The sequence below is a fragment of the Dasypus novemcinctus genome, chromosome 21, assembly GCF_030445035.2.
Source record: "Dasypus novemcinctus isolate mDasNov1 chromosome 21, mDasNov1.1.hap2, whole genome shotgun sequence".
NCBI classification, from domain to species: Eukaryota; Metazoa; Chordata; class Mammalia; order Cingulata; family Dasypodidae; genus Dasypus; species Dasypus novemcinctus.
The window spans coordinates 72,785,934-72,813,835 of NC_080693.1; the positions used below are offsets into that span (position 1 = coordinate 72,785,934).

Below are 27,902 nucleotides of genomic sequence, written 5' to 3' on the forward strand. Positions count from 1 at the left end.
GATCTTAAGAAGACACTGGGCCTGAAAAAAATAACAGTTTATGGGAATGAAAGACACAATAGGTGAGATAAAAAACACATTAGAGGTATACAATAGTAGACTTGAAATGATAGAAGAAATAGTAAGTGATGCAGAAGACAGAACAGATGAAATTGAAGAGAGAGAAGAACAGAGAGGGAAAAGAATGGAAAAAATTGAGCAGGGGCTGAGGTAGTGAAATAACAACATGAAGTGCAATAACATACATGTCATGGGAGTTCCAGAAGGAAAGAGAAGGGAAAAGGTGCAGAAAGAATATTTGAGGAAATAATGGCTGAAAATTTTCCAACTCTCAGGGAAGAAATTAATTTATACATCCAGGAATGGCAGTGTACTCCACTCAGAATAAATCTGAATAGACCTACTCCAAGACATATGCTACTCAGAATGTCAAACATCAAGGATAAAAAGATAAAATTCTGAAAGCAAGAGAGAGGGAAACCATCACATACCAGGGATGCCCAGTAAGATTTAGTGTGAATTTCTCATCAGAAACCAAGGAGGGTGCTCGCTTTGGCAGCATATATACTAAAATTGGAACTATACAGAGAAGATTAGCATGGCCCCTGCGCAAGGATGACACGCAAATTCGTGAAGCGTTCCATATTTATAAATAAATAAATAAATAAATAAATAAATAAATAAATAAATAAAGAAGCCAAGGAGGCAAGAAGACAGTGGTATAATATAATTAGGGGGAAGCGGATTTGGCTCAACTGATAGAGCATCCGCCTACCACATGGGAGGTCTAGGGTTCAAACCCAGGACCTCCTGACCCGTGTGGTGAGCTGGCCCACCACAGTGCTGATGCATGCAAGGAGTGCTGTGTCACGCAGGGGTATCCCCCGTGTAGGGGAGTCCCAAGGAGAGCCACCCCGCACGAAAAAAAGTGCAGCCCTGCCCAGGAGTGGTGCCTCACACATGGAGAGCTGACACAGCAAGATGATGCATCAAAAAGAGACACAGATTCCTGATGCTGCTGACAAGAATGCAAGTGGACAAAGAACACACAGTGAATGGACACAGAGCAGACAAAGGGGAGGGGAGGGAAGGGGAGAGAAATAAATAATCTTTAAAAAATAATATAATAATAATATAATTAGGATACTGAAAGAAAAGTTGCCAGCCAAGAATTCTTTATCCTGCAAAATTGTCCTTCAGATATGAAGGAGTTTAAAATATTCACAAATAAATGGAAACTAAGAGAGTTCGCAAAACAGAATCTGCCTTTGCAGGTAGTAGTAAAGGGAGCCTTTTAGCCCAAAAGAAAAAGACAGGAGAGAGAGGCTTGGAGGAGAGTGTAGAAAAAAAGAATTTCAGAAAGGATAATCAAAAGAGTAAAAAGAAGATAAAAATAGGATATGACATATGAAAGCCAAAATAAAATGATAGAAGTAAATAATGCACATACAGAAATACCATTGAATGTGAATGGATTAAACTCCCCAGTCAGTGGCGGGGGACTTGGCCCAGTGGTTAGGGTGTCCGCCTACCACATGGGAGGTCCGCGGTTCAAACCCTGGGCCTCCTTGATCTGTGTGGCACTGGCCCATGCGCAGTGCTGATGCATGCAAGGAGTGCCCTGCCATGCAGGGGTGTCCCCCGTGTAGGGGAGCCCCATGCTCAAGGAGTGCGCCCCATAAGGAGAGCCGCCCAGCGCAGAAGAAAGTGCAGCCTGCACAGGAGTGGCGCCGCACACACGGAGAGCTGACACAACAAGATGATGCAAAAAGAAACACAGATTCCTGTGCTGCTGATGACAACAGAAGTGGACAAAGAAGACACAGCAAACAGACACAGAGAACAGACAACCGGGATGGGGGGTGGTGGAGAGAAATAAATAAATAAATCTTAAAAAAAAAAAAGAGTAAGTTACTTAAAGTTAAAAAACACACACACACACACACACACAAAACTCCCCAATCAAAAGATACAGGCTGACAGGATGGAAAAAAAACCATGAACCATCCATATGCTGCCTACGAAAGACTCACCTTAGACCCAGGGATACAAATTGGCTGGAATTGAAAGGTGCAAAAAGAAACTCCATGCAAACAGTAACCAAAAAATAGAGTAGGATAGCTGTACTAATATCAGACAAAACAGACTTTATATGCAAAAAAATTTTAAGATACAAAAAGTCATGTATTATTAAAAGGGACAATCCATCAGGAAGAAATAAGAGTCATAAATACCTATGCACCTAATTAGGGTGCCCCAAAACATAAGGCAAACTCTGGCAAAACTGAAGGGAGAAGTAGACATCTCTACAATAATTGTTGGAGACATCAACACACTACTCACATCATTCGCTAGAACAACTAGACAGAAGATCAACAAGGAAACAGAGAGCTTGAACAATATGATAAATAAGCTAGACTTTTCACACATATACAGAACATTGCGTCCCAAATCAGTGGGTTATATATTCTTCTCAGGTGCTCATGGTATTCTTCCAGGATAGACCACATGTTGGTCACAAGGCAGGTCTCAATAAATATAAAGACTGAAATTATACAAAGCACCTTCTCAGATTATAATGAATGAAACTGGAAATCAATAATAGATAGGAAAGGGGAAATTTTGCAAATGTATGGAGGGTAAACAACACACTCTTAATCAGTGGGTCAAAGAAGAAGTTGCAAGTGAAATCAGCAAATATACTGAGACAAATGAAAACGAGAACACAACTTAGCAAAACCTTTGGGATAGGGAAGCGGACTTGGCCCAGTGGTTAGGGCACCCGTCTACCACATGGGAGGTCCACGGTTCAAACCCTGGGCCTCCCTGACCCATGTGGAGCTGGCCCATGTGCAGCACTGATGCGTGCAAGGAGTGCCAGGGCACGCAGGGGTGTCCCTGCGTAGGGGAGCCCCACGCACAAGGAGTGCACCCCGTAAGGAGAGCTGCCCAGTGTGAAAGAAAGTGCAGCCTGCCCAGGAATGGTGCTGCACACATGGAGAGCTGACACAACAAGATGACGCAACAGAAAGAAACACAGATTCCCATGCCTCTGACAACAACAGAAGCAGACAAAGAAGAACACACAGCAAAATAGACACAGAGAACAGACAACTGGGGCGGGGGTGAAGGGGAGAGAAATAAATAAATCTTTAAAAAAAAAAAAAACCCCTTTGGGATATGACAAAGGCAGTCTTGAGAGAGAAATTTATAGCCCTAAACACCATATTAAAAAGGAAGAGTTAAAATCAGAGATCTAACTGAACAACTGGAGAAACTAGAAAAAGAAGAGCAAGTCAATTCCAAAGCAAGCATAAATAAATAATAAATATTAGAGCAGAAATAAATGATATTGAGGAAAAAACAACAGAAAAATCAATAAAAGTAAAAACTGCTTCTTTGAGAAGATTAATAAAATTGACAAACCCTTAGCTAGACTAACAAGAAAAAAAAGAGAGAGAAGATGCAAATAAAATCAGAAATGAAAGGGGGGAAGTTAAAACTGACCCCACAGAAAGAAAAAGGAGCTTAAGAAGGAAGCAGGTATGGCTCAGGCCACTGGGCTCCTACCTACCACATGGGAGGTTGCTGATTCAGGTCTGGTGCCTCCTCAAGAAGACAGTTGGCTGGCACTATGTGCAGATGCGGCAAGCTGACACAACAAGAGACATAAGAAGAGGGAACATAATGAGAGACACAACAAAGTGGTGAGCAGAGGTTCCTGGTTCTTCCTAAAGAAGACAGCAAGCTGACGTGATGGGCAGGCACAGCGAGCTGATGCAATGAGATGCTGGGAGAAAAAACAATGAGAGACAGAACAAAGCAGGGGGTGGAGGTGGCTCACATGATTGGGCATCTCCCTCCCACATCGGTGGTCATGGGTTCAATTCCCAGTGCCTCTAATGAACATAGATGCAAAAATTTTTAACAAAATATTTCCAGATAGAATTCAGCAGCATATCAAAAGATTTATACACCATGACCAAGTGGGATTTATTCCTGGTATGCAAGGGTTGTTCAAAATAAGAAAATCAATCAATGCAATACACCACATTAACAAATTGAAAGAAAAAAAACCACATGATCATCTCGATACAGAAAAGGCATTTGACAAAATCTAGTATCCTTTCTCGATAAAAACTCTTCAAAAGATAGGAATAGAAGGAAAATTCTACAATATGATAAAGGGCATATATGAAAAACTCAGAGCCAACAATGTATTCAATGGGGAAAGGTTGAAAGCTTTCCCTCTAAGACGTGGAACAAGACAAGAATAACTGACAAGATTAACTGTCACTATTGTTATTCAACATTATGTTAGAAGTTCTAGTTGGAGCAATTAGACAAGAAAAAAGAAAGGCATCCAAATAGGAAAGAAGGCAGTAAAACTATTTGCAGGTGACATGATCCTATATTTAGAAAATTCTGAAATGTCTACAGCAAAGCTACTTGAGGTAAACGAGTTCGGCTATGTGGCAGGATATAAGATCGATACCTAAGTCAGTAATGTTTCTGTACACTGGTATTGAACAATCTGAGATGAAAATCAGGAAAAACATTCCATTTACAATAGCAACAAAAAGACTCAAATACCTAGGAATTAATTTAACCAAAGATGTACAGGACCTATATTCCTATATTCAGAAAACTATAAATCAATGCCAAAAGAAATAAAAGAAGACCTAATTAAATGGAAAAGACATTTCACATTCAAGGATTGGAAAACTAAATATTGTGAAGATGTTAATCCTACCCAAACTGATTTATAAATTCAATGCAACACCAATCATAACTCCAACATCCTACTTTACAGAAATAGGAAATGCAATTTCCAAATTTATTTGGAAGGGAAAGTGCACCCGAATAGTTAAAAGCATCCTAAAAAAGAAGAGCGATGTGGCAGGAGTTTCACTGCCTGTCCTTGAAACATATTACAAAGCTCAGTGGTCAACACAGCATGGTATTGGCATAAAGATAGACTAAAATTATATCATAAAGCTATCTTAACCAAAAGAATGAAAGAGGACCCTCACTCCTTATACAAGAATCAACTCAAAATGGATCCAAGGCCTAAATATAAAGGCCAGTACCATAAAACTACTAGAAGAAAGTGTTGGGAAGCATCTTAAAGACCTTGTGGTAGGTGGTAGTTTCTTGGATCTTAACACCCAAAGCATGAGTAACAGAAGAAAAACTAGATAAATGGGACCTCCTCAAAATTAAACACTTTTGCACCTCAAAGGACTTTGTCACAAGAGTGAAAAGGCAGCTAATTCAATGGTAGAAAATATTTGGGAATCACATGCCTGGTAAGAGTTTAATATCCATGATATATAGAGATGCTACAACTCAACAATAAAAAAACAACCTGATTAAAAAATGGGCAAGTGGAGCAGGTGTAACTCAGTGGTTGAGTGTGAGTGTATGATTCATATGTACCCGGTCCAGGGTTCAAGACCTGGTACCTCCTACATTAAAAAAAAAAAAAAAAAAGGCAAAAGACTTGAATAGACATTGTAGAAAGAAATAATACAAATAGGAAAAAAAAAAAACACACATGAAAAAATGTTCACATAACTAATGATTAGGGAAATGCTAATCAAAGTTACAATGAGATGTCATTTCACATCTACTAGAATGGCCAATATTAAAAAGACAGAGAACTAGAAATATTGAGAAGATATGGGGAGATAAGAACACTTACTCATTATCAGTGGAAATGAAGAATGGTACAGCCACTGTGGAGGACAGTTTGGCAGTTCCTAAAGAAGTTGAATTTATAGACTTGCCATGTTACCCGGCATACCAGTACTGGGTATAATATACCCAGAAGAACTGAGAGCAGTGACACAAACAGATATTTGCACACCGATGTTCATAGCAGTGTTATTCACAGTTGGCAGAAGGTGGAAACAACGCAGGTGTCCGTCAACCAATGAATGGATAGACAAACTGTGGTGTAGTCACATGATAGAGTATTATGCACTTGTAAAAAGAAATACCTGGAAGACATTATGTTTAGTGAAGCGAGCCAGACACAAAAGGACAAATATGGTATGACTGCACTATTTTGAACTAAATATATTGAGTTAATAATTAGAATACGGGTCACCAGAAAATAGAATGATGTTAAAGAAGGTTAATCTATACAGAATTGATAAAAAGATTGTATATTAATCTTTGAAAATGAATAGAAAAGGTGAAAACATAGTGTTTGTAACTAACAGAGCTATTATGTGGGTATGGCAGTGGTTGAAAGAGAAAGTCTAAGGTCATGTATATTACTAGAAGGAAAGCTAAAAAATGTAACATGGAAATGTATAGCATAGTGAATTCTCATGTGAAATACAGATATGGGTGATACATATGTAAGACTTCTTTTTGGAAATTGAACAAATGTATGTTAATGTTACAAGTTGTTAATCAGGCAAAAAACACATTTTGCTAAGTGAAAGAAACCAGGCACAAAGTACTACATATTGTATGTTCCCATTTATATAAAATGTAAATATAAATCAGTTTATAAAAATGGAATTAATTAATGGTTGTGTAGGGTTGGGGATGGATAGATGGATTGTGAGGTGACTGTTAGGGAGTGTGGAGTTTTTCTTTTTGGATTAATGAAATTGTTCTAAAATTTTTTGTTAAGTAATAATGCACAACACTGTCATTGTAAGTGATTGTACACTTTGGATAGAATGTATTTTATGTGAATATATCGCAATAAAACTGCTATTTAAAAAGTTAGAGTAAAAAAAATAAAGGTTTAAGAAGTGTTAACTTTGGACTTTACTCCCTGAGATGTCTTTCTTGAGTTTGTAGCCAACTAGTGATATGATATTTTATTCTATGTCAGGAGCTAACAAAACCAAGCAAATCTAAGTGAAAACCCACTTTCACTGTCTGTGCACATCGGCTTTGCATTGGCTGGTGCTCTTGGTCCAAGTTGGCCCCCCTATCAGGAAGGCAGAGCGAAGGCTCCTCCTGGTCTTTCCGGACCTGTGTCTTGTCCTGGGCTTCTGCTTGCCGTAGGCCTTAGGAGTCCCCCCGGAAGAGGGGTTTGAGTACTTGCTGAACTTCCCAGGAAACAGCTCTTCTTCTCCTGGGTGCAGGTCTTAAAGCAGGTAAGCCTTTGCCCCAGGGTGTCCGCCTCAGTTGTTTCTTACACTGCTTTCAGGGTCTCAAGCTGCTTTCTCCAAGAGGGCAAATTCTAGAAGTGGAGGGGGGTGGGGGCGTGGGGTGAGGGGAAGGGGCACAAGCCTGAGGAGTTCCCCAAGTCAGTCTTTCCCAATAGAACAAGGCCAGAGACCCACACAGGACCTCAGCCTGCCCCAGACTGCCCTGGGGAGGGACAGAGGGGCCAGCAGGGTGCCAGGGGCTTCTGCAGCTTCCCAAAGCTATGCTTTCTTGACCTGCCCAGCAAATGCAGCCCTTCAGCTGTCCCTGCAGCTCTGGGTGAGTGTAACATCTAAATCCCCTTTGCTGCCTTTGCACAGAACGGGTTGGAAAAACTGCTGCCCCCAGAACTAGGCCTCCAGCGATCTGAAGTCACTACTCAAAAGCTGTGGAGAGTGGGTGTAGCTCAGTGGTTGAACACCTGCTTCCCATGAATGAGGTCCTGGGTCCAATCCCCAGTACCTCCTAAAAAGAAAAAAAAGCTGTGGTTGGAGAGCAGGTGTAGCTCAAGTGCTTCCCATGTATGAGGTCCTGGGTTCAATTCCAGTTACTTCCTTAAAAAAAAAAAAAAAAAAAGAAGCTATTGTCAGCCATCAACCCATGCCCCTCTCTCTCTGCCCTGAATCTTGGAGAAGCAGAATTTTATGTCCCTCTTTGGCACCAGTAAGCTGCACATGGGCTGGACCCCACTGCTGCCTGCTGTGAGGGTGGGAAATGGGTGATGATGGTTGCTCCTCTGTGGTGAAAGCAATTACCTGGTATTTACCATAATTTACCAGCCTTTTCCTCCAGCTCTTCCCTGGGTCCTGTGTGGTATTCTGTTAAACTCTAGTTTCAAAATACTTGATTGAGACAGTTCCCACCTGGTTAATAGTCATTCTAGTGGAGGGACTGATTCCTGGCGCTTCCTACTGTGCCACCTTCCCACAATCGCTGCCTCTCCTACCATTTTTAAAGGTAGGAGGAAACTGTATTTCTTGATTTGGCAATTGCCCAGGTACTGCAACCCATTAACTATTTTCCAGAGACTTGAGAAAGCTGCCTCTGCCAGTTTGGGCTAGTTTTTCAAAGATTCTATGGGGGAAAAGCAATCTAGAGCGTCTTCTATCTTGGTCCTTATCCTTTCTCTAGTAGCTTTTTAAAATAAGGACTCATAATGATTTCTGATTCAGCGTATTTGGAATGGAGCAAGGAAATCTAAATGTAATAAATGCCTCTGACTTAGAATCCATTTTCTAGCTTATCTCCAGGTATTAAGCTAAAGGCAAGTAAATGCACAGAAGCAACATTGCACATCATCTACAGTATAAAATCCATGACTTTAAGAGGTTTCAAAACCTTGTAACAAGGATGCAGTGTCTTAAAATAACACATGGTCTTAACTCATTTTCTAATTGGGATAATTTTACTTTGGGGGTAAAACCATTTACGTCTACACTGCAATGTTACTAAGCCAACAAGGTTGAGGCAGATCTCTTTAGCCACAGTACATGAAAAGGGACAATTAATAAAGGCACCATCAGGTGTTTGATCTCTCCTCTCTTTGGCACCTTTGATCACAACAATCCCCTCATATCAGGACAGTTTTATAGGATGTTGGGACTGGTGATTCTGAGCCATTCCAGTGTCATGGCTGCAGAGCAGTTGTTAGGCCAAATCAAGTTGCTGGCATTTTTTTAAAAACAGCCTGTAAGCTAAGCATATTTTTTTCTATCTTGAAATGGTTAAAAAAATTTAAAAAGTAATTATTTCATGACATAAAATGTTCTGAAATTCAGATTGCAGTGTCTGTCTGTAAAGTTTTATTCAAACACAGCTCGGACCATTTATTTACATATCATCTGTGGCTGTGTTCACACTCCAATGGCAAAGTTGAGTAGTTGTGGCAGAGACTGTATGCCCCGAAAGCCTTTGTATTTACTTTCTGGATCTTTACAGGAGAACTTGGCTAACTCCTGGCATAGACGGTCTGTACTGTTTACTTAGAACAGTTCTTAGGAGGATTCTGTAGACAGTCTTAACTATTTGCACTTACTACTTTTGATAAGCTTGCCTTGTTACTTTCTGTGGCTATTAGGATGTCATCCATATTTTTTTATTAAGAAATAACTAAGTTCAACAAATACTTGCTGGAAACCTTTGTGTGTTTCTAATAGAATTAAAAGTCTTTGCAGGAGAGAAAAGTATTTACGAAAGTTATTTGAAATGAATCTTTCTTGGGCTTTTTACAACATTAACTGAATCAAGCAATCAATGTTGATAAGATTATAATTCAATTAGAAAAAAACATTTACAGCAGAAGAAAATTAGTCTTTTTCAATAAAAAAATCCATAAACTTACTGCAAAACTAGAAGTACCAGAATGTCACTAATACAGAACAAATCAGCAATCCTGTTTTTGTTTTCTTCCAAACATTTAAAACTTTGATTACTGGCATACTGAAATTGGCATACATTTCATTTCATGCAGTGTACAGAGTGGACATAGAGTAGATCCCTCAGAAACCAGTTATAAATACTAAATTATATTGAACATTCATAGTAAAAAAATATGTTGTAAAGTGCTGAAGTCATGTAAGTCAGCAAAACTGCCACAAGCTCAAAGTCCTTCTCAAGAGGTGACAGATTTGCTACATCCACCTTGTTTTAGGGGTGCCTGTTTTCAACAGGCACTTGATCTTTTCGTTCCCTCCCTCCCCAAAGTTTTACCGATTGTCCTCTATCTATGGCTGATAAAAGGCTCTACAAAATGTAGCAGGTGAAGAACTATGCCACTCTGATTTCAGTGCAGAAATATTCAAGCTTGTGGGTACCTGTAATCAAACTAGGTTTGTTATATTTTTTCCCCCTGAGTTGTCATAAATTAACAGTAAAGATGAGTAAGGATGGGCGGCAGTGACCATCACCTGCAGGGTGCGCTTCAGTAGGAAGTGAGAAAACAGCTTCCCTCCCAGGTGTCCTCACACTTGCCCTCGTGGCAGAAAAAAAATGTTAAAATGAGGAGGAGAATACATGTAGTGCCACCTCTACAAAACCAGCGACACATCGTCTGATGCCTGTGACAGGTCAGAACAGTCAGGTTTTATATGAGATGGAAATTGTCACTTGGAACTCATGATGGAAAAGTAAATAAACGGCTCTGCTACCCACATGAAATCACAGAAATGCTCCAACAGTTTGACGTTTCAAGAAAAAATCACAAGTGCATCAACGATTCAGTGAAACATAAGTCTGGTCAAAAAAGCCCCTGGGGTATTCTGTGGTGGTGAAGTTATTTTAAAAAGCTAAGGGGTTTTGCTATTCATTATTTTGTTCCCTTTAAATAGCATACCTTGCCTTGAGACAAATTAAAGAATTGTGACAATTTGGCCTTTTAGGAGAGTAACTTTACAAGATCAAGAAGTATTCTTTAAGTCCTTCAGAGGACTGCAAAAAGGCAGTACAAATGCTGCTAATGTCTCAGATTTTATTTCTTTTGATTACGTCACTCCTCTCCTAGAATAACTTAGTAATAAATAATGGTTTAAATTAAAGACACTGCCATCACATATTCCTGAATAATTAAAAAAAATAACAGGAAACACAGTTTTGAATGCCATTCTGTATCATTTTGTATTGAAACACTTGTGGGTAATGACTGGCCATAAAAAAGAAGTGGTAATCTTCACATTTATGAAGTTCAAGTTACACATATATATAATTTTATATATAACTTTATATATATATAAATTTTAACATATATTTATAAATATATAAATATATATATATAACTTTATATATAAATTTAAAATATATATTTAAAAGTTCTATTCATAAGTCAAATGTTTGGTCTTGAAACATACTTCACATGGAATAGCTGGAAAATTAAAGAGGCCATAATTTGTTAACTGGAACCTTCAGTATTTTTGTAGTGGGTTTACAAAATTTATTCATTTTTTTTAAAAAAGGAGCGACCTAAAAAATGATTTACAATTTTTCAAATGGGAAATTTCATTTTGATGACCTGGTTAGATGTTGTTTTATAAGATAGTTTAATTGTCTGTGAGAGCTCTTAAAACACTTTGCCAACTCATGTCACAGGTTTAAGATTAGAATGTGACCCAGAGTCCTTCTATACATCTCTGTATTGTTACTGAATAAGCCAGATTTATATATGGAGGCGCGTTTGGTTGTTTTTGTTTTGGCTTAAAAAAGCAAAAAGGAAAAAAAAAGAATGAACAATGTTGGTAGTGTCACTTATGTCCACATTCCCTTTAAAATGTAGTTCTGCAAGTGGAGTGGAGTGGTTTGCTCCTCTCCTTCCTGCCTCTCAGAGCTCCATCCCATCCCCCACCCTCCCCAGCCAACACAGTGGCTGACTGAGACAAAAGCATGTCATACTGGCTCCATTTTCACATGAACTCTAGGCTCATTTTTCCCAAGATCCATTTCTAGAAAGTCTTCCGGTGGGTCTTGTAAAGCTTTCCCATGGCAACTCTCTGCCCTTGTTTCACCTGAATGATGACACTTGCACAGTCCCTTTTTACTCGGTCTCACAAGTGCGAGGCACACAGCTGCCAGGGCCATGCCAGCTGCGCAGGAGTAGAAGGCTCTGCTGTACATTTTACTTTGGTCGACCAGCAGACCTGGGAGAAAGCAGTAGCACTGTCAACGTATTTATGGAACACAAACCCTCTCTCCCCCAAGCTCCCAGCAAATTCAGAAACTTCTGAGTTTCTTTGTGTTCTTTGTTTTACTTTCTTTAAAGAAACAAGGAGAGCTGAAGGTAGGAATCTGTTCTAGACTGAAGAGAGACTATAAATCCCGCTAACATACAAAATGAATAGCACCTGAGAAAATTAAGGTGCCAACACTCTTCATTGGCTAAATCTGTCCTAGTAGAGAATCTAAAACATGGGACAGTTAAAGATGCGTACTTCTTTGAAAATGTACTATTCTTAAGAGCTGCATTTTCATTTGAGTTCACTCCAGATATCTCTTAACATGGAATAATCTCTAATCACAGTAACTTTTTTTTTTTAAAGATTTATTTATTTAATTCCCCCCTCCCCCGGTTGTCTGTTTTCTGTGTCTATTTGCTGCGTCTTGTTTCTTTGTCCGCTTCTGTTGTCTCAGTGGCACGGGAAGTGTGGGCGGCGCCATTCCTGGGCAGGCTGCACTTTCTTTCGCGCTGGGCGACTCTCCTTACGGGTGCACTCCTTGAGCGTGGGGCTCCCCTACGTGGGGGACACCCCTGCGTGGCGCGGCACTCCTTGCGCACATCAGCACTGCGCATGGGCCAGCTCCACATGGGTCAAGGAGGCCCGGGGTTTGAACCATGGACCTCCCATGTGGTAGACGGACGCCCTAACCACTGGGCCAAGTCCGTTTCCCCACAGTAACTTTTAATGACCTTTCATTTCAGGTCTAAGATATGAAACACACCTATGTCCCTCCTACAAAAAAATAGTCTGTCACAATCAATTAAGTATTTGCTAAGAGCTGCAATGTGCACAGTTTCTGTATACCCTTCCTAAGATGGAACGGTGACTTACAGAAATCCTTTGGTTCCATTATTGTAAAAGTCAGATGATATACAAGGTCACAAATCCATGGATTCCCCTCAAACATCAGGCAAGGCAAGAGAGTAGCAAGAGCTTGGGTCTACCTGGACTACAGATGTGAGTTCTAACCCTGACTTGGTCATTTAATTACCATATGACTTTTGAATGCTACTCTTTAGCTATCAGCTTTCTGACACTTAGATCAAGAGGGCTGCCTCATGGGAAGTGGACTTGGCCCAGCAGTTAGGGCATCCGTGTACCACATGGGAGGTCTGCAGTTCAAACCCTGGGCCTCCTTGACCCGTGTGCAGCTGGCCCACGTGCAGTGCTGATGCAAGCAAGGAGTGCCCTGCCACGCATGGGTGTCCCCCGCATAGGGGAGCCCCACGCGCAAGGAGTGCGTCCCGTTAGGAGAGCCACCCAGTGCGAAAAAAAGTTCAGCATGCCCAAAAATGGCACTGCCCAAAAACAGAGCTGACACAACAAGATGACGCAACAAGAAGAAACAGACTCCTGAGCTGCTGACAACAACAGAAGCGGGCAAAAAGAACACGCAGCAGACAGACACAGAGAACAGATACCTGGGGGGAGGGGGGTTGGAGGAGATAAAAAATAATAAATCTTAAAAAAAAAAGGGCTGGCTCAGGTAATCTCTAATCCCTGCCAGCTCTAAAATTCTGCGGGAGTATAAACGTCAATAGATTTTCTATTAGACTGGAACAGCAAGCTAGCACAAAGTAGATGAAGGTTTGTATTTTCTGTCTTGAACTTACCTGCGAGGGGTGGTCCAGCCAGTGCTGATATACTCTGAATGAAGACATAGACTCCAGCTGCAGAAGACATCTTTTCAATTCCCACTACGTCGTCTTCAGCAAGCAGTGGAATGTGGGTGCCTCCTACTGTTCCAACCATAAAACCAAAAAATATGCTACATGACATAAGACCCCAGAAGTCTCTAGCAAAAGTAAAGGCAAACAGGGACACAGTCAGTAAGATGACACAGATGAGCTCAATGTAGATCTTACGAATAGGCTTTCTGTTGAGGACGACACCAGCTCCAATTCTCCCAAAAACTTCAGCAATTGCCATTGCAGACAATATAAATGCAGCGTAATCGTGGTCAATGCCCAGACTGATGCTCAAAGGAATGATGTACAAGGGAGGTGCAAAGAATCCCAGCGTGGCAAAGAGACCAAAGAATGTGTAACAGATAAAACTTTTCTCTTTCAAGACTGAGAAGTCCAACAATGGGGCTTTCTTATGGCTTTGCTTGGAGCTTTGCTTCCCCAGGATCTGCTGCGTGTCAGCCTTGGGCTCCAGTTCCGTGTTAGTGTGACCAGGCACATTTTTAGGTGAGGTAGTTAGTTCTACTCCTGAGTCAATGGAGTCAATTGAGGTGTGTGTTTTCTCATTTTCAAGCATATATTGCACTTCTTTCCTGTTTTCATGGGTGGTGGTTTTGGGTGACCCAGAAGCTCGGATAACAATCGGTCTTAGCAGTAACCCACAGACAACGATGTTTAACTGTAGTAGGCCCACAAAGAGGAGGCTGTGTCTCCAGCCAATGCTGTCCTTCAGAGCTGTAATTGCTTGAATAGGCAGGTGCAAAGAAGAAAAATAAGATCTGAGGTCAGTTAATGGACTCAGGACCCAAGAGAAAGTGTTGAAGAAATGTGGAATTCAGCAGTGTGAATGCTGTTGATCTGTACTATCCATTATTCTAGGTTTCAGTGTTTTTCTGAATCAATTATGGAGAAAATGAGCAGAATGACTGTAATACAGAAAACAAAATTTCTTAGCCCAGGGCTGAGAGCTTTGGTGGGTGGCATTTTGCCAGGTAGAGGTGCAAGAACTGAAGTAAGTTTGCGATTTACATCGGGGTTCGGCAGACTGCAACCCATGGGCCTAATCCAACCCACTGCCTGTTTTTGTTAATGAAGTTGGATTGGAACACAGCCTTGTCATCTGTGGCTGTTTTTGTGCTGTTAACAGCGGAGCTGAGTGGTGGCTGTGTCAAAGACCACACAGTCCGCAAAGTCTAAAATGTTTAAGTGTTTGCCAACCTCAGATCTATGTATCGGTATACATCCACTCATTCAGTCCTCAGAGTAGATTAAATTAAAAACAGATGACGATTAAGAATCTGAAAGCTCATGTGATTATCCCAGAATTAAATGGTGCAGTTCTCCAGTTTCTACCTAGTGATAAGTCCTTAATTACCTGAATTCTCCTCCTTCCTGCCATTAAGTTGGGCCCCAAGCTGCTGCCTAGAGGCAGCCTGGAGGGTAGACCAGATACCTCACGGATCCTGTAAGGCTGAGGATGTGGCCAAACAGAGCTAAAGCTCCAGAGCTACCACAGGATGATGCAGGTGCCCCACAAGATCTTAAAGTATCTTCTTAATCACCCCAAAAAGCTCAAATGATGTCTATTATAATTTTATTTTACTGTACTCTGATTCTCTGAGAGCTGACGATCAAGTATGATAGCTATGGTTACTTAGTAAACCATAATATAGGCTTAGCAGGAAGGCTGCTTCCACAGGTAAGTGAAGCTCCACTTAGCTGTGTAACCCGTGTTTTGCTTGCATCTCTTGTTCCACTCCACCAATTACTCTTGCCAAATATTTCAGGCCTGGGTATTTCAGAGTGCCTTAATCTCACCTGGCGGTGATCAGTCTGTTTTTCTTTTCTCCATTTAACATTTACTGACCAGGTACCAGATACCATGCCCAGGGCTGGGGACAAAGCTGGCTATGGCTCAGCTCTATCTCTGGGTATTCAGAGTCCCCTGATTCTCCCCTCAACATTTTATTTTGAAAAATTTCAAGCCACCAGAAAAGTAGAAAGAATGGCATTTACAAGCCTGCCTGTCACCTTAAATCAACAATTAACATTTTTCTCTGTCTCTGTCTCTTCTCTGAACTTATATACATACACATTCATTTTTCTAAGCCATTTGACAAGTGATAAGACTTCATGACACATGGTCCTTAAATACTTCCTTTACATCTTGAAAGAGCAGAGTCCAGTCTGCTGACACATCCAGCAGGAAACGACAGGGGTAAGAGATACCCCTGGGTCTCCAGGGTGGTCTGTCTACTTGTTAGAATATAATTAACCTAACGATAGGAAAATAAACCAGGGGTAAACATTTTGCTGAGATTATCCACATGCAGGTAATAAAACGGACTTCAGTTGTGTAATTTAAACCTACCTTTGGACAAAGGAGAGAAACAGTAGCATACATAATCCCAACACATTAAATCCTTTATTTTGGGAATGCATGTTTTGAGCCTGACCACTGAAGAAGTGTACAGGTTATCTTTCTATTTATGTAAAACATGGACTACTATTTATGTAAACATGGACTACTATTAAAATGGTTTGAGTTCCTAAAATAGGAAAGAGCTATTCTTAAAATGTACTGGAATATAGAGGATAAATAACCTTCAATGAGAAATACAGTCACAGTCATCCATTTGCAGCCCACTGACAAAAGCTGAGGTCCCAAGAATAGCTGAGGGGCTTCCCCTATTCCACATCCTGTCGGACCACTGAGGTTCACATACCTGGTGCAAAAGCAACCACAGCAAAACATTCTCCCGTGGAAGCCACTGCGGTAACCACGGAGCGTCTTTTGTCAAAGTACTGTGAAAGGATGGTTACAGTTGGGAGGAAGCTAAAGCAGTATCCCAAACCTATGAAAGAAAGTAAAAACGAACTGTGAGAAACACATGCTGATGCTGGAAGGACACATTCAAAGCCCTGGGATTTTTGTTCTTGTTTTTCAGATCACAAGTTTTAGAAGCCAAGTAATTCATTCTGGAGAAAGGGGACATAGCCAAGATAAACGGGTTGCATTAAAGGTCTGTGGATAAACTGCATCAGTTGTTTTGGGGTGCTAGGAGTGTGAAAAATATTTTCTGGCTTTTTCTACTTTTTCTGTACCTTTTAAGATTTATATAAATTCACAATGGGCGAAACTATCATTGAATATAGTTTTTATGCAAGAATTCTACTTGGGAAGAAATGAGTTTGGTGATATGTACAGAAATAGATGGAAAAATTTAAAGTACAAATCTCAAGTATACATATATACAAAATATAAACTTACACATACAGATGGACATTATCTATCTAAAATCTGAGTAATGTATGGACTCCTTTTAAAGGGAAAAAAGTTTTATCAGACCCCTGAGAATAAGTTGAGCACACTGCACCTTCCCCATAACCCAAGATTCTTAGACCCCAATTTGAGAAATACTGCCTAAAAAAACTTACGTCTTACTCTGAAAATTCTATGTCTTTCAGTTGCAAATTATAGCCAAAGAGAAGTTATCTTCACCACTGGTAAATATATATATATTTTTAATCAAACAGAAACTCCTGGGCACTTGAGAATAGGTTCCTGTGTCCCCTGGAGTCCATACAACCCAGTTCAAAAACCACTAATCTGGGACATTCTTCATTTTAAGGAAAAAAATTGAGAGAGTACGCGAGGGAATGGATGAATTTGGGTTTAATATTCTTTCCCCTTCTTTGTTCTTCAAACCCAGAAAAACAAAGTATCTAGAATCGGTACACCAAGGAGAAGCACTTACCCGAGATGACCCCAATTGCAATGTACATGTGGAAAACAGCCTGTGCAAAGGAGCCTAAGATCATTCCTGTGCTCACCAGCAGTCCTCCAACTATCACCACTGCCTGGTGTCCAAAACGGCTGCACAGGATAGTGGAGAAGGGCGCTGTGTTTAAAACAAAAAACAGAAAGTAATCGATTAACTCATAAAGGCTTAAGCGTGAGCCTTAGTAAGATTCCCTTTTTAAGTCTCGACACTGAGACAGTGGAAAACACCAAGTACATTTGAAGTGATGGTTACTTAGGTTAGAATTTGTTCAAACTCGTTGATATTCCTCAGGCCCCTTCAAGAGAAAGTATGAAACTTCTATCTATATTTTTACAGGAAAGACACACCCTGAAGTACCTACAAGATTAGATATGCATTTATACAATTCTGTAATAGAAAGTGGTTTCCCTATGGTTGCATAAATCTTTTCTCTTCTCCTATACTCACTGCTTTGGATTCTTTTTAAAAAGCTCCATTTAGGGCCAAATTCTAACTTTGTCTGAAAATGATTATGTAGTGAAACTATTGTCTGTTATCTCTCCATCCTGAAGGAAGAAAGCTCTAGGAAAGATACATCAAAATGGCTGATGAATTATACTTTGATTAGCTTAGTTCTACATGTATCCCCTAGTACATTTAATTCTGACAAACTAGTTCTGTTTCTTAGACTACCATTAATATTGGCTTTAATATATTGAGATAAGTGAACAGTTGAAAATTGGGGCAAAGAAGAGCGACATACAACATGCTGAGCAGCAGGGGAAAAAAAGGACTAAATTGTGCTCAGTTTGTTCCATATACACCTATTATGCTTGCCGGAAGAATGAAAACTAAGATTGAAAACTAAGCTCAGAATGAAACCACTGTCAACTCTGAGTATGCTGGCCTAAAGCATTAACTGTCAGAATAATAGCATTTTAGAAGTATTAAAACAATTTTTTTAAATCTTTGGTTATAAAAGAGCTAAAATGTAAGCTTTTGGATTTCCTTTTTATTTAGGTTATCAAATGTAAAAGTGTGGTTCTAGGTCACTTAAGTGATCTTTCCAAGAACATAAACATTCCACAATTTAAAAATTACCTTAACGTTCAAACAGGACCAGGAGCTCTGTCATGGAACTTGTAGGAGGTGGTATTAGAACTAAAAGAAATTTCTACTTTACCCAATAGGTAAAAACAAAGAGCTGCTTCTTTAAGACATTATATGGCTTAAAACTAACTACATTTAAAGAATGTAGATAACTTCAGAGATAATAGTTCTGTGGCAGGATATAGGGTAAAATGGTAACTGTCAGAAAAACCTTGGTGTTGCCCCTGACAGAAGAGCTGACATGGGACCTAGTATGTGTTCAAGTGAGGGCCTGTATGGGATCAAGTGAAATGTGTATGTTAAAAATGATACTAAAAACCCCATTTTATGTTTTGCTGTTTGTATAGTGATTAATGAAGTTACATAGTGGTTACTTAATGAAGTCCTTTAAGAAGGCAGCTGTTTAGAAATTCAAGGTCAACATGTCCTGGCATGTTATTTACTTCACACGTTCATCTTTTTTTTTTTTTTAAAGATTTATTTTTTTTCATTTATTTCTCTCCCCTTCCCCCCTAACCACCCCCCCCATTGTCTGCTCTCTGTGTCCATTTGCCGCGTGTTCTTCTTTGTCCGCTTCTGTTGTTGTCAGCGGCATGGGAATCTGTATTTCTTTTTGTTGCGTCATCTTGACGTCAGCTCTCCGTGTGTGCGGCACCATTCCTAGGCAGGCTGCGCTTCCTTTTGCGCTGGGCAGCTCTCCTTATGGGCCGCACTCCTTGCATGTGGGGCTCCCCTATGAGGGGGACACCCCTGTGTGACACAGCACTCCTTGCACGCATCAGCACTGCGCGTGGGCCAGTCCACAGGGGTCAGGGAGGCCGGGGTTTGAACTACGGACCTCCCATGTGGTAGACGGACGCCCTATCCACTGGGCCAAGTCTGCTTCCCCATTCATCTTTCTTCTACCTGAACCCACCCTTCCATATTTCCAGCCAGCCTGGCCAATCAAGTCCTTTATGGATCTAGGCCCTGGCATGCTAAGTCCTTTCCATCTTGTTCATAGTACTTGGGTTTACTGCTGTCCCCCAAGTAATCTACAGTATTTTAAGACTGTGCATACAGTGGGTGTTTCATACATGTATGCTAAATTGAAGGTCATTAAGGCTAGCAAATAAGACTTCATCTTCAGCGCCTCTTTTGCCACTCCCACTTGCACCCCCAAAACCATCTGACTTAACTGAGGCTAGAAAGGGCCAACAGGTCATGTAAGGAAACATGTCATGCATCACATGGTCATGCATCACAGGTCATGCATCACAAGCACACTGAGTACCATTAAATTGGGAAGCATATTTCAGAAAGGGACCAGGGTTTGTATAGTGTTTAAGTTCAAAGAGGTACTAACCTGTAAATGTTAAGACAAACACACATATTGATATTATCCATGAGATCCTGCTGTTAGATTCACCAAAACTGTCCATTAGGTCAGTAAAAAAGACACCAAATGACTTGATGATACCATAGGTAAAGACCGAGATGAAGAAAAAAGAAACAGCCACTGCCCAGCCCCATCCTCCATCAGGCACTTGAGTATAAACATTGGCTCTGCAACAAATCTTTGATTTATTTTGGGTCATTCTTAATCTGAAAAAGTGAAAGGAAAAAAAAAAGTAAATCAGACCAGCAATAGCATGAGGGTTGGTGATTCTGGAGCTCTTTAGCAAATGTAACAGATGTGAACTACTTACCCCATTTCTTATATTGAATATTTAAATCATGTGCAGTTCATATAAAAGCATACACTTCTTTTTATTGTTTCTGGTTTGGTAACTATTTGGGTAGTAATAGATTTATCACCTCTTTGTATTGTACATGGGATTTCCCCCCCACCCCCCCAAAAAAAGAATTTGGAATTGGAAATAAGACTTTCCTGCGATACTTAAATGGGGGAAAACAAACAATCAAAGAATCAGAGCAGAGTATTCAAAGGCATTTGAAGGACACATAATGGCTTCCAGATCAAGTACTAATGCTGTCCTTGAAGGAAGCAAGTTAGGTAAAGAAAGACCGAACTGACCATTAGGAGTGTCGATGTGCAATGAAAGGAAGCCTAGAAAAGGGAGGCTGAGAGGCAAACAACACTGACAGTATGCTTCCACAGCACTGTCCATATGCATCTCTGCTTGCTTGATCTGCTGGCCACTGAGAACATCCAACCACCTCTCCTTGCTCCGATCTACCACTCCTAAGCAACACTCTGATTCTGAGTTGGTGTCTCATGGGGATATACCTTCATGGACAGACTGTAACATCAAAATGTGGAATTGTGTCTTCTGGGAGTTTGGCTAGCCTAAGTAGGCTCCTCAAAGTTGATCACCACTTGGTGTATTAGCACTTGAATTTCTGAGTACATGACAAGTACTCTAGACTAGAGTGATGACATCAAGTCACTACCAACTTGTGGGGCCCTGGATGGGCAGGCAGGTGACATAATGGAGTTAACCCTGACCTCGCCGTGCCTTTCTGTCCAAACTGCAACAAACAGAACAAGCAGACCTGTGCCATAACAAAGAAGGAAAAGGCAGCGCTGCATTTAACACTGGAGGAAGGTTAGTTGAAGTCTTCTGGATTATCCGGTGAGTGCTAGCAAACAAATACCGGCCTTTTTAAAGCTTCTACAGTGCCACATTCGTCTAAACAATGTGTGTTTTTAGCCAAACTAAAAAGTGATGACGACATCTGTAGTAATAAATGTGTCCATGGTCTCAAAGCTCTTAATGGCCACCGACCTTGAATTTAAGATTTCTCTACAGTTACACAGTTACATGCAGGTGAATTTTCAGGATGCAGGTGCATCCTCTTCCTAGCCTGAGGGACGAAACGGGGTCCCTGTTATGGGACGAGCGGGGTCCCTGTTATGGGACGAGTGGGGTCCCGTTGTGGGACGAGAGGGGTCCCTGGTGTGGGGAAGAAAGCCTCGTACGGCCGCTGAGGCTTCCCTCGGGGGCTCCGAAGGCGTGGAGGGCGCACGACCCAGGAAGGAGTCACGGAGACAGGCTGATGGCACAAGTCTGGTCTATTGCGGAAGGGGACACAGCTTTATAGGGTTAGGGACTGCGTGGAGGGATTTGATAGGTGCGGGCGGGTACTGCTTCCTGATAGGTGAATGTAAGCGGTTGCTAGGCAGAGGGCTGGCTGAGAGGTTTGGAATAGGGGAGAGGAAAGGGGGAGTGAGAGCTGGCTGAATGTTGGGCTAGGCAGGAGATAGAAAGGGGGAGGGCGGTGCCGGCCAGCCGCTAGCAGCAAAGGCCTAGTCAGGCGTGGTCACCTTATCTAGGCCCAGTGGGCAGAGGCGGTATCACCTCTTGCCGCACTGTTTGCTACTGTGGCAAGCCGGGCGCCCTTCCTCCCACACTAGCCATAGGGTGTAGTGTTCAAGTACCAAGGCAGAGGATCTTACTGATAGTGGAGGGCAATACGAAAAATAAGAGAGCATGACTTGATCTATGCAGTAGACTTGCCACTTTCTGATATTAAGAGTTAATATTCTGGATTTATTCTATAAATCTTAAAAAGTAGCAAATCTGACCTAACTTGTTCTCATTCATCCTAGTGACAGTGATAGCATCATTCCCATAAGAGGTTAACACTCTGGAAGGACTGTACATTTCCTTTTTACCCTATTACTGTTAAATACTTGGCTGCATAAAATGGGTCATGTAAGATGCTTTAAGAAGCTTACACTCACTGCAGCAGTGGCATTTGTGTGGTGCTGTGTGTTGATGTGTGATGCCTGAGTAAATGGAGGGTGGGAAAGGAAGTTAAGTAGTTCAAGATGGAGGATGAGCAGCTACAGAAGCGCTTGTCCTTAGTGTTTCCCAACATGGAAAGCTATTGATTTAAGATGGGGAGAGGGGTCAGGAGCCCTCAAGGAATGAAGCTTCCATAATTCCCTTCCTTCATCAGCCTTTCACAAGTCACTCTCAAGATGAGGCAACTGTGGAAGAGGAGTGAAAACAGCTCTAAGCTTAAGTTTTGGAAGCCAGAAAAAAAAAAGTATACCTAGTGTTGGCTTTAGAAGAGTTTTAATCTCTGGGGAAGGTGAATGGGCGAGTTGGAGGGAGGGGAAATGATGGCAGTGGCAGTCCTGGAGCTGTCAGGGTTCACCTCTGTCCCTTCCCTCTCATTCCCCTAGCAGGCCATTAGATTGAACTTTTTCTCGGGAAGCCCTTTAATAGCCTCCTAACTGGCTTCATGAGTCCAGCATGAAGAATCTTTTTGGAAGGTTGCCTTGTTGTGACATTCTTCTGCTCGGACGTTTTCAGTGACTTCCTTCGTTCTGAAGGGTTTCACTAATTAGCCTGACTTTGGCTTTTCTTTTCTTTTTAATTGGACCCCAATCCATCTTGTAGCTTAACTTAATCTAAGACTGGACTTGCCCGCCATGGTCTCACAGGACTCCTCTTTCCCTCTAATGCCACCTTGCCCTTGGCCAAGTCCATTTCCCCCACCTCACTACCCTCTCTGCTGCTGGCACAGTAAAACCTTTAAGGCCCTGCTCCATCAAGTCCCCCATTCTCCATAACGTATCCTCTGACCAACTCAATCTCAGGAATTGTCTCCTTCACATGGCATCATTTACTTCTATGCATGTATCTTATATTTCCTCAGTTAACTTATACATTTCTGGAAAACAAAGTCTGGAGCCTTCCTCTCTGTGTATTTCCCCACAGTACCTTGCACACAGATTTCTTTCAAGAGTACCTACTAGGTGCCAGGCTCTGTGCTGTAATGAAAAGACAGATCTATGGACTTAGGTATTTGTTGATGATGATAGTGAGGAACTTCAAGACTGAAACCCATCATATTTAAACCCATTCGGCTACCTCCTTCCACACAGTTCAGTCCACTCCTGATAAGCAGTCAGAACTAAATGGCTACTAAGTCTAGAATCATATTGGCATGGTTAAGCCAACCCCAGAAAGGCCCCCATTGGGTGTTCATGTCTTAGTGGATGGCTCAGGATGAACTTGCATAAGAAAATATAAAACTGATAGAGGCCTATGAAGACAAATCAGATTTCTCTCAGGCCTAAAATCTCTGAAGGATCAAGAGACAGAATCTTCTTGATGGACTGCATTTAGATGAGAAGTAGTATATTGCCGACTTTGTGTGAATATACAATTACCTACCATTGTCAGAAGGCTCTGTGCCAGGCCAGTTTTTTTAGCTCTAGTGATGAGGTGACCATCTCACTCTTCCCTTGCCTGTTTTATGATAACAGTTTGCACCCACAAAATGGCTGGGGTTCACATCAACTGGCAGCCACAGAATGGAGTTAGAACACCAGAATGTTAAAGCTGAAAGGGAATTTGAAGCTCATCTGGTCCAACTGTTGTTTTCAAAATGAGGAATCTGAGCCCCAGAGAGGTGATGAGACTTGGCCAAATGGTCCAGAATCAAATCTCTTACCTCCTAGGACTCTGCTTTATTATCCTGCAGGATAGCATTTTAAAGGGCAGAGAGAGAGAGAGAGAGGTTTTCTATCAAGACTGTGAGGAAACAAGTTTTAAAGAAGATAAACCAGTATGCCTTGCCGTGTGCATGGAGAGATCTGTGAACTGTTTCATCACTCAACTGTGTGGCTTGGAAAAGTCACTTCACCTTGTTCAGTAAATGAGGTTGAACTAGATAATCTTAAGGTTCTACCCAGCTTTAAGAGTCCATAATTTGACTTTTAGCACTGAGTTCTAGCAATCAACTGATTCTTTGGGAAAACCTGATGACCCAAGGTAGACAAGCTTCTAAGGAGAGTGCAAGTGCTGTCTCATTCTTGAAAACCTGAGTGTAAAGTAGGTGAACACTGGCTAGATCTGATCTATGAAAACTGATGAGGAGATGGTAGGCTTTTGATTGCTTTACTTCTATTAATATTACTTTCTGAGCCTGTTCTGAATGATCCACACTATTATTTTTTAAGTTTGCTTTATATCTCTGGTCTTCTCTACTAAAGCATAACTGTCTCTTACACTCTCAGGTGTTTGGAGGGCAGACGCTCTTTTCTTATTTCTGAGATCAACATAAAGGAAACAGGACACTCCAGAACATATACCTACTCCAACGTTTATGCCTTTATCATCCATTCAGGTTGAAAATAAAACCACATTTAGTTTGAAAATAAAACCACAATACAGAATAACTGAATCACCTGGCTCCTGAAACTTACTAGACAATAATTTCAGCCTTTCAAATGTAAATGCCCTCAGGGCAGACAGGTATGGGGCAAGCACCAGCTCTTCTGGGACCCTATGCCTGGCACATAGAATGTGCTCAATAAAAGTTTACCAAACAAGTATGAATCTGGGGGGGGGCCTCTGGAGGAATGCACATCTCTGTCCTTATAAAACCAAGTTATAAAGTGAGGATGACCCTAGTTGCAGAATGGAGCCTTTCCTGGACTTTTCTTTCTCCCATCTTCCATTTGTCCAGTAGAAAGCCAACTGGCTTAACAGACCCTCTGTCTGCAAAGGAAGTCACTGAGGCCTGAATTCTGAAACTCAGGTACTTAAAAGCCTCAAAAAATTCCAGAAAGTATCTGTCCCATTTTGGGTTTTATGGTCACATGACTGTGTTTGATGGGAGGGAACATTAATTTACTGATCTAACCTGATGCAGGTTGGATGGCCCTGTGGCCTGGTGTGAATCACTTCACTCCATTTTGGAGATCAACCTGTAAATGTGAGGGGGTTGACCTCTGAAGATCTCATCTCTTCCTGCTTTAAGAATGGACAGTTCTATCATAGCCTTGATTCTTGCTCTAAATGATATTTCTCCATCCTCCTCAACTTACTTAAATCCTTTGCCAGTGAAGCCCAGGGCTTTACTTCATGAGACCCTCAGGCATTATTTGTGGAATTTCTCTTCACCATTGGCTGGCTGTACAATCTAGGGGAATTACTTAATCCCTCAATTTCCACATCTGGAAAAGCAGGGGTTAGACAAAGCAGTGTCAGGGCTCTTCCAGCTGTAAAATTCTACAATTCTGAACGGGGTTCTGGACAGCCACCTTTCCTTTACCCGAATGTTCTCTAGAAGGCAGTGTAAGAACAAAACACATCGGGCATGTTGGATTATTTCCTATTAGCATTTGACTGTCATAACCATCACTGTTAGTAAATGCATGTTCGGCCAAGGCTTAGAAGTCTGCTGTGCAGGGGAGTTTCACTGTTGAGTGTATGAGCTGAGAAAGGATTTGGCTTGAGGGCATCGAGAATGCACAATTATTGGGTTACTGTAGGACCAAAGGCTGTCAGTTCAGAACAAAGTTCAAACTGCAGGCTCTGGAGGTAAAATGAGAAGGCAACTGGCAAGGGCAGGGAGCCCAGGCAAATGTACTCAATCTCTGTTCTTCAAGGCATAGCCTGGAGAACAGCTTTCCACAAGATGTTTCCCACCCCCATAGTCAAAACTAGTTTGTATTTAGGTGACATTCGTTTGAATTTTCTATTAAAAAAAAAAATCCAACCTGTCCTGAACCGGGCCCCCTCAGCAGCTCTGAATCATTTGATACAACCTGATTCATTCATTTTACAAGATCACGATGATGAAACCAAAGCCCCTAATTTAAGTGTCCTTCTCAGGAGTTCCACTGAGGAAACGCCTTTTTTTAGAAACCACAGAAGGAAAACTCAGGGTTTATGGTACTCATTAAGATAGAAGGAGCCTTTCCATTTGGCTGCATTGCTCCGTTTATTTACACACCTACCTTTCCATCTTGGACACCTTTCCCATAAATATGAGAAGGGGTATTTCTGTATCCACCGGGCAGACAGGATGAATTGTTGATCCCCAAAATGCCACGTAATGGTGCTTTGAACATAGAAAAATGCATCACTTACAGAGATTTCCTAGTAAGCACCAGGCATTTTTGGTAAACAAGACACCCATCTTACCATGATTTGCTAAACAGTGTAAGATCACTGAGAAATCTCATCCCCAGGGTACAGGCTATCTCCTTCGAGAAGGAGCTGGCACGAAACGTATAACCGAGCAAACAAAACCGGCTTCCAGGCTGACAAGCTGTAATTGCTCTTCCCTAGTTAGTTTTGGGAAGCTTTTTCTAGGACTGATGCCCCTTGTGTTTGGTGACATTTTACATGCCACCTAACAAACTTTTATCACCTGTCTGCTGGGAGGAGTTAAAAAAACAAACACAACACGCACCATCCAGAAGGAAATAACCCATTCCTCCACAAAACCATCCTCGCTTATTACAGAGCTGCTCAGCTGCCCCGGCGCGGTCTTGCGGTTGGCAGCTCCGGGAACCTTGGAAGTTGCGCGGGTCCCGCCGTCAGCCGCTGACAGCTCTGACGGTCAAGGTGTTGGACTTGCGCTCTGCAGGGAATTCCCAGCCTTCCCCCAGGGGGGGTCACCTGGGCCACCCCGGCGTGCGTGCCGTGGGAAGAACAGGGAGACCCACTTTTCCTCGCACTACCTCAGTGACTGCCGTGCGCGCGCGTGCGCGCGCGAGCCTGGGAAAGGTACCTCTGACATTTCGCTCTGCCGCGCACGCAACTTCATGCGGTAAAATCCATGCAGAGGCTCAGCCCGCCGTCCGCAACTCGCCCGAAGACCTGGAGCCCCTATTCCGGGGCGGGGAACACCCAAAGGCTAGGCCTTACTTATGTATTTTCTGGACCCAAACTAGCAGGGCCACGGATAGTGAACTCTCGGCTGCCCACGCTGGCGAGAGCGCGTCAGCCGGGTGGCTCAGATCATTCCCAAATGTCAGAAGGTTTTTCGGAATAACCTCTCCAAAATGTTAAATTATTAAGTAATCTCCTCCGCCTCCCCGACCAAAGAAGGAAAGTAAAGCCCCTAACACAGATTTAAAAAACAAAAAAAGCCCACACCCCACAATCAAACTTTCAAACATATAAAATAAAACCAACTCACCAAGTTAGATGGGAAGAGAATAAACCCCAAAAGGCTCCCAATAAGCCGGAGGCTTGGCCTCCCTCTCCTTATATACTGCTCATAACACGGGCACGCGTTTAACCCCTTAGGGCGCGGGCCCGAGCCTATCACAAGTTGGCCGGGAGGGTGGGCCCGGCCCCCACCCACTCCCGCGCTTTGGAAACCCCGACCACACCCTTCTCCCTGCCCCTCTCTCCGGCTGCTTGCGCCCGGGCCCTGGGTGCAGCTGCCTGCGCCCCGGCCCCGCTGCCTATCTCTTATCCTATACCGGCTACAGCCGGTCTCCGCCGGCCTCGGGGCGCGCCGCCGCCGACCATGTGCTGCGAGCGCGGAGAGGGAGGGGGTTGGCCTGGCGCGCGCGCGGACACACGTGGGCCGGGACCGTGCCGGGCGCGCGCCCTCCCGCGGGCGGCCGGGCGGGGGGTCACGGAAGGTAACGGCATCTCTCTTCCCGGCCCGCGGCGGGGTCGCGTGGGGCAGCCCCCACCAACGCTGCCGGAGTCCTTGGCACGGCGTCCCTCTACCCCCCGGGCACGGCTCTGCGCGCT

The 27,902-nt window shown here is 42.3% G+C and overlaps 2 protein-coding genes and 1 non-coding gene across 30 annotated transcripts in view; 2 read left to right on the forward strand and 1 right to left on the reverse strand.

The window, feature by feature from the left end:
• The window catches only part of ARSG (arylsulfatase G), a 164,446-nt gene that overhangs the window by 26,267 nt on the left and 110,277 nt on the right, over positions 1-27,902 (forward strand). For 3 of the 28 annotated variants that reach the window (XM_058284613.1, XM_023589075.3, XM_023589076.3), the window contains exon 2: positions 16,513-16,587. The exons of the other annotated variants lie outside the window; for them this stretch is intronic. The gene's annotated coding sequence lies outside the window, so the exon portion shown is untranslated. The remainder of the gene's footprint in view (positions 1-16,512; positions 16,588-27,902) is intronic. 28 annotated transcript variants of the gene reach the window in all.
• Positions 544-650, forward strand: LOC111764392 (U6 spliceosomal RNA). Its single transcript, XR_002797014.2, has one exon. It is a non-coding gene; the product is annotated as a U6 spliceosomal RNA (small nuclear RNA).
• On the reverse strand, positions 11,457-27,686 carry SLC16A6 (solute carrier family 16 member 6). The gene is given in 7 exon segments (XM_012525531.4): positions 11,457-11,801; positions 13,493-14,308; positions 16,291-16,419; positions 17,323-17,466; positions 19,784-20,022; positions 27,623-27,654; positions 27,657-27,686. Coding segments are annotated over 7 exon segments (1,626 nt in total). The 5' UTR covers positions 27,672-27,686; the 3' UTR covers positions 11,457-11,550.